Source organism: Lampris incognitus, chromosome 1, assembly GCF_029633865.1.
Source record: "Lampris incognitus isolate fLamInc1 chromosome 1, fLamInc1.hap2, whole genome shotgun sequence".
Taxonomy (NCBI): Eukaryota; Metazoa; Chordata; class Actinopteri; order Lampriformes; family Lampridae; genus Lampris; species Lampris incognitus.
This window is the reverse complement of record NC_079211.1, coordinates 18,718,145-18,725,528: the sequence shown is the minus strand read 5'-3', so window position 1 is coordinate 18,725,528 and position 7,384 is coordinate 18,718,145. Positions and strand designations below refer to the sequence as shown.

The 7,384-nt window shown below is 43.0% G+C and overlaps 1 protein-coding gene across 1 annotated transcript; it reads right to left on the bottom strand.

The window, feature by feature from the left end:
• Positions 1 to 2,381: 2,381 nt before the first annotated feature.
• Positions 2,382 to 4,120, bottom strand: LOC130122675 (homeobox protein MSX-2-like). Its single transcript, XM_056291642.1, has 2 exons — positions 3,718 to 4,120; positions 2,382 to 3,212 (listed from the first exon to the last, which is right to left on the bottom strand). The coding sequence occupies exons 1-2, from the start codon at positions 4,031 to 4,033 to the stop codon at positions 2,764 to 2,766; spliced, it is 765 nt and encodes a 254-aa protein (XP_056147617.1). The 5' UTR covers positions 4,034 to 4,120; the 3' UTR covers positions 2,382 to 2,763.
• Positions 4,121 to 7,384: the final 3,264 nt, after the last annotated feature.

Genomic DNA, 7,384 nt, shown 5'->3' with positions numbered 1-7,384 from the left:
TTTACCATTTTTACATACAATTTTTGAGGACAATATATGTTTCTCCTTCCTCATGTTGATTTTTGCTTCCTTTCATCATCATCATCATTATTATTATTATTACTATTATTATTATTATCAGCAATAGTAGTAGTGGTGGTGGTGGTAGTAGTACATAGTAGTAAGTAGTGGTGGTGGTGGTAGTAGTACATAGTAGTAGTAATAGTAGTAGTAGTAGTAGTATGTAGCAGTAGTAGGAGTTGTAGTAGTAATGGTGGCAGTGGTTGTGGTAGTAGTAATAGTAGTAGTACATAGTAGTAGTAGTAGTAGGACACAGTAGTAGTAGTATTAGTACATCATAGTAGTAGCAGTAGTAGTAGTAGTAATGGTAGTAGTAGTAGTATATAGTAGTAATGTAGTAGTTGTAGTGGTGGTAGCAGTTTTAGTACATAGTAGTAGTAGTAGTAGTACATAGTAGTAGTAGTATTAGCAGTAGTGGTAGTAGTACATAGTAATAGTAGTAGGCAGTAATAGTACATAGTAGTAATACTAATACATAGTAGTAGGAGTAGGAGTAGTAGTACGTGGCAGTAGTAGTGGTAGTAGTGGTATTAGTATTGGCAATCGTAATAGTAGTAATAGTATTAGAAGTAATGGTAGCAGTAATGGTAGTAGCAGCAGAAGTGGTAGCAGAAGTAATGTAGTCATTATTTATGCATTTGCTTTAAGGTCACCATAAAGTGGAGCCACAAAGGCTTGTGAGGGTGTGCTCCTTCCCCCCTAATTAAAGTTTTAAATCTGGAGACCTTCGTTCTTGGGAAATGTTAGTCATCAAAAGATCTCTCTATGATCTTAACGCTTGGTTTAATTTCAAAATGGAGGTGAGCTAATGGTCTGTAAAATATGTGCTAATGGCAAAAGGCTCCACCGAGTTGAGAGAAACAGAAACAACTCCTAAAACGTCCCCCCGGTTCTGTTATCGTTAAGTACACACGTGTAATTTCACCAAGTTTTGGAGTCCGATGTGAGGAGAAGCAAAATAAAGCCGGGGACAGTTTAACATGCAGCCTAATGTTCTGCTACGATGAACAGGTCAACGACACTATTAGTCTACAACGAAAGGACACAGCTCACGTCAGACCAATGAAGCAAAGCTTCGACATTATCCACGAGTGAAATATGGAAACGCATTCGCAATCAAGTCAAAGTGAGATAGGATTGGCTTTTCTTTTCTCGTGACCTTAATTCTACATCCTCGAGTTAGCGCTACCTACCTTAACACCAATTAAAGGGCACCGGGACATTTTCACACGATCACCCGGTCGTCGATATCTCCTACCCTCGCTCCCCATTCATGCTGCTGCGAAACGCCGCCTGTCATATTTCATCAACCCCTGTGTATTCAGACATTCTCCGGTGTAAAGCTGCAAAGCGGATTAGGGAGCTAAATAGCTCAGCAGTTTGACTAATATGTTGTGGTTTGCCACGTAACACGCTATTCAATTAATTTCTGCTCAGAACCGCCAGGTTGCAAATGCAAGAAACCACAGCTTCCGTACATCAAAAAGACCCTGCAGACGAATGATGGTAATCGACTCAACCATTTCAGTTTTACGTAAAGGAAACCCAGGCACTTATCGCCTCCATGAAAGCTTGTGTGGGCCTTAACTTGTAACCCATTTGCCTCGACAAATGGCTGCTCTATCTGCAAATTGAAACGCATTCATTCCCCCCCGCATGTGACATTTGTGCGTTCGCCAAAGAGCAGTGAGTCATAGGAACGCCCACCGAGACATTCCTGGACTGTTTATTAACAGGCTGAATATCAGAGAGCTGCAACGTGGAATTTCATTTTTTCTTCACAATGTGTGTGTGTGTGTGTGTGTGTGTGTGTGTGTGTGTGTGATATTATGAATCGGCCCAAAAGTACTGAACTACTAAAATGGGTTATTTGAGAGTGCTAATTGATTGGAATGAGTTTACGTTCGAAACAGCACCAGAAAGCGATTCTTACATCCTCTTTTTTCTTTTTTTTAAAGAGGCAAATCTGTGTAACCTATTTTTGAACTGTGTAAAGACAGCCTGTAGCCTTTATGTATTCCCATGACGTTTTTTTTTTAAATGAGCAATTTCATCTGTTTTGGCCTACATTTAAAGGTCTTGGTTAGTTTCAGTTTTGATCAGTTCCAGCTCTGTTGCTTAAATGCAATTATACACTTTTCTACTGGAGCCTGAAAGCTTATCCTGCCAACTGAAGCTCCTATACCAGCGATGCAACCATTCACACACGCTGATTCAGTGCTCACAAGTGAAAAGAGGGGTGATGAATAAGGCATGCTTTACTTAAACTGAGGAAATAGCCTAGACATACGTAGAAAACAAAAACAAATTCTCAAGGGTATCATAAATGTACGTTGGCATTTGCGAAAGTAACCAGATAAAAAATGTCCAAATCGGTACTCCAGTCAGCCTCTGTGAGGGGCCCACAGCGTTGAGACCGCCGTGGCAGAGAGAAAGTCCATCGGGACAGCTGTATCACTGTCCTTCTATAGAGCCTTGCTGCTTTGTACATAGTACATTGTGCACAAAATAAAAACACATTTTAGAGATTCTGTTGACGGAAGACCAATTCACAAAGATTCAAATCCATGTCAGGTCTTTCACAGACAAGCAGGAATCAGATGTTTCATAAGGTGCATTATTTAATGAAATTGCAAATGTCCTCCAAATTTACATGCACCTCTTATGCATCCCCAGCCTCCTTCCATATTAAGCTAGTTCCTTTCATGAGAGGGGGAAAAGACTGTAGCCAGCTGGCGAGGGGTACATGGCCAGATGTGCAGCAGGCAGAGCGGAGCTGCGGCTGTATGGGTAGCCCTGTCCGTAGAGCAGTGATGACCCCACCTGCAGGTTAACACTGAGAGGAAACAGCATGGACGACAAGCCTGGGTGGAACACCGGTTTGGTGCCTACAGCAGCAGCCATTTTAAGCTTCTCCACCTCGGCCTCCTGGAGCCTCTTGGCCTTGGCCCTTCGGTTCTGAAACCAGATCTTCACCTGGGTCTCAGACAGAGCCAGCGAGGAGGAAAACTCAGCCCGCTCGGCAATGGACAGGTACTGCTTCTGACGAAACTTCCTCTCCAGAGCCAGGAGTTGGGGGGTGGTGAAGGGAGTGCGAGGCTTACGGTTGGTCTTGTGTTTCCTCAAAGAGCAGACTGTTGGGCTAAGCTGCCCTAAACAGGAACGGGAGAAATACAACGTCAGCTGTGCGTGAGCTTTCTGCACCCGTTTTAACCCTCGTGTTCACATTGACCCCCCGGCCACCGTTAGAATTTACAGCAATGCAATTGTAAAATTTATTCAAAAATACTAACATATCTTATCATCTCAGTTAACTGATAATAATAACAACAATGTGTATGATCAACCGTTGTTATTGTAATGTATACAATGTATAATCTTTGTAATGTATAATAGTTCTTATCGTCATGTTATTATAATGTATACGCACAATACATTGCAGTGCAATGCAATGTATATGATGCGGTCTAGATGGAAATGAACAAAGCACACTAGAACAACCTTGGAAGAGAAACAAAGTAAGAAAAGTTGCATTACGATATCCCCTCAATGTCTGACAAAACGTTTGATGTTTATTTTTATTTTTATTTTTTTTATTTTTAAGTGAGAAATTGGACAAATGAATATGGAAATAACACCGCCCCAATGGGAACTTACGGCTCGCTGTGGACAGTTTGACACCGGACATCCAAGCCGCGCAGTCCCCCAATTCACACGGCTCGGACTTGACCGCTTTGGCAGGTACAGATTCACGTGGGAACCCGGTCGGAGCGGGAGACTGTTTTCTATTGGAGTAGAAACTCTCCTTCGCAGCGGCGTTATCGGCTCCGTCCGCGCGTGGCCTCTTCCTGTCGGACATGAGCGCCTCCACGCTGAAAGGTAAGAGAGACACCTGCGTCGCGCGCCTCTTCCTGCACTGCGGCTGCGCATCCTCGTCTGGGGGAAAGACGCCTCTCGATGCTGCAGAAGTCATGCCGATATGTTCGCCCGGGATCGAAATCTAACGCCAGCCGAGAAAGGACATTTGTGACGGACTGCAAACATATGCGATGGATGTCTGCAGTATGCGCCCGAGAGAGAGAGGGAGAGAGGGAGAGAGAGGAACGACTTGTCAGAAAGTGCAGAGGAGGTAACTTTGGGAGGCACTGGTACTTCCCAACTTGTGATTGGACGGTGTTTCTGGAGGCGCCCACCAGGTTGGGGTCCTCAGGTTCAACAAACCACGCGCGCGCGCGCACACACACACACACGTGCGCGCGTAATAAACAACACGCCAGTTAAACATTGGTCTCATTTATCTCATTTAAAGTTAAGAGAGATGGAAGTCCGTCACCATCGCGTCTAATATGATAAGTTGCTGCCAGTTTTAACGATTTAAACTCTCTTCTCAAGTTATAAAACGGATATACTTTAAGAATGAGGGTGACAGCAAGGGGAATTAGTGCTCATGCAGCTACTTAAATCGCCTGTGTCATTTTACCTGATATGCAAAGTAACTACTAATTAGCACTATTTAAATATCAACGAGTGATTATTATTGAGATCATATTTGGTCGTATACAATGATCGATATATGATATCATATATACATTCTGAAGAATTGTCGTGCAAATTTTTCTGGGCTGAAATCTAGCCATTTCACCACCAGTGGTTCGGGCAGCATTCTGCATGCTTAAGTAGCCTGTGCTTTATTGTGTCTGAGTCTTAGGGCATCAGCAGCACTAGGTGGATCTGGCATCTCTGCTGAGCTGTGTTTTTTTTTTCCAGTGGGTTACACATCATTAGAAGACACAGTAAATACAAGCTGACGGTGCCCCTAATTCCTGTCCTAACTCGTCGGACCATTTGTGGCTATAATCACAATGGTAATCAATAAGAATTATGGTACACTTAAAGTTCAGAGCTCATCATACACTGACCATGCACCCGAACCTAAGAGGCAGTTGGAGGATGGATTATGGTTTTGGGCAGGCTTTAAAATGACTGTCATTACATTGTTATTATTAACACCTTGTAATTAGGTCTGTGGAATCCGGTTCTTTTAAGCAGGATTTAACGGTAATGATGGAAAATTGCTACCTTCCTGAGGTGTGTGGCGCCCGCTGCGATTAGTCCCAGTCTCTGCTCTCTCAGCGGAGACGGAGCCGTCTCATGCCTGTTTGAAGCTCATACCTGTAGGGCTCCACAGTATTAGGAAACATCATGAGAAACATTGCTGGGCTTATTTGCCTAAACACTGCCTCTAACAGCTCTGCTCACCAACAAGGCAAGGAAATGCATAGTCTTCCAGTCTTCCAGTCACCAAAAGCATACATGGATCTCATGGCAAAACTCACCACAGGACATTTAAACTGAGTCATTTTCACTGAGGGGAAGGACTGCAAGTGATACAAAAACTATTTGTCTGTAGCATGTCTTTTTTCTTGTTTCACTCACTGTCATAGGCCCCATTCAGATCTGGCATGAAAATGCATCCTGGGTGATCTCTCACACACACATGCATACATGCACGCGCGCATGCACAAACTCACAAATACACACACGGACACAAACACACAAAGGCCACATGTGAAGGGATTGCTGAGTGTGTTGCCCAGTGCTCTGTGATCAGGCCCCATAGAGACAGTGTGTACTCTGTAATCACCAGGATTATAGAGGTGTCAGGGGCTTGGCCCCCTGGCCCCTGCAACATTAGGCACCATATAAAGCAAAATGTTCACAACATGAGCTCAATCCCCTGCAAGCATATGCAAATCAATTAAGGGGCCTCGATCATCCCACCAAGCTCACAAAAGGAGTGTGTGCCTTGTATATACACGAGAGCATGTGTGTGTGTGTGGGGGGGGGGGGTTAGGGGATCAGGAACTAGTGGAAACATATTTACCCTAGGCTAATAACAGTAATTTAATTTCCTACAAAAGAAGCCAATTAACCAGATATGCTGTTCAGGCGAGCTACTCGGGGAGTAGGCTGCACCTTAGAGGCAGTAGAAGGAAAAACTGAGTCAGTGTATCATGTTTTTCATCATGATATTTCATTATCAAGTTGATGGAAACTATTGGCATCCTTGATGGCATTTCAAAACACAGCACAAGACCACAAAACCATGTTTCCTCAGATATTTTTGAAAAGAGAAAAAAAAAGTGTCTTCAAGTATGAAAGGTCTTGGCCTGGCGGCCTGTCCAGGGTGTCTCTCTGCCTGCCGCCCAGTATCTGCTGGGATAGGCTCCAGCATCCCCGCAACCCTGAGCGCAGGATAAGTCGTTTGGATAATGGATGGATGGATGGATGGATAGAAAATGCTATATAGTTGTGTTGCAGTACATCACAGTATCACAATTAACAACCTAAACTTTCAATATAGTTTTTTTTCATTTTCCAAGCCACTTATCCTAAACAGGGTGACAAGGTGCTGGAGCCTATCCCAGCAGTCATTGGGTGGAAGGCAGGGAAACACCATGGACAGGTCACCAGTCCATCACAGGGCTGACACATTCACACCTAGGAACAATTTCAATACAGTGACACACTGAAATCATGATAAGACTTTAAAGCGGCTGTAGACAACTTTTCAACTTTCCCCTCTAGTGTCTTTATGCATGCATATTTGGTCTATAACATTGAGACTGTCTCCCTACCTTGCTGTATTGCTCCCAAGCTCTCCTCTCCAAGATGTATGAATCACAATAAACTAATAATTATTCCTACCACTGGTAGTGGTGAAATGTGCAACGAAGTACCTAATAATCTACAGAACCAAACATGTAATATTATCGAAAATGTGACCACATATCGTCCAAAGTGTTGGTTGTCAAAATTTTCAACAAGGTATCTAATTCCAATTAATATTTCACCTATTGGTAGCTCTAAAGTTCTGCCTACTACTGATCACTTCCACAAGATTCTTAGATTTGGTTTCATAAATATTAGATCATTGGCTACCAAAGCCTTACTAATAAATGAATTGATTCTTGAACATAGTTTCGATATGATTGGTTTATGTGACACATGGCTAAAACCAAATATTTTCCTTCCCTTTAATGAAGCTTCCCCACCTGACTATACTCATGCCCATGTAGCTCGGGCAAATAAACTAGGTGAGCATGTTGTCTTAATATATGTCTATTTTCAATCTGACTTTTAAACTTGAATCTAAATTCCAGTATTTTGAGGCTCTTGATCTTGGTCCATCCCCCTCAGCCATGAATAGACTTGGCTCAGTCCAAATTGTAATACTCTATCGGCCTCCTGGCTGTTACTCATTATTTCTTGAAGAATTTGGAGAATTTGTCTCAGGCCTTGTTACTCACTCTGATGAGATTCT

Coding starts and splice junctions, on each gene's coding strand:
- LOC130122675 (XM_056291642.1), bottom strand. CDS start 4,033: ATGACTTCTGCAGCATCGAGAGGCGTCTTTCCCCCAGACGAGGATGCG. Junction 3,213..3,717: donor CAAACTGTCCACAGCGAGCC/GTAAGTTCCCAT, acceptor GTTCCTGTTTAG/GGCAGCTTAGCCCAACAGTC.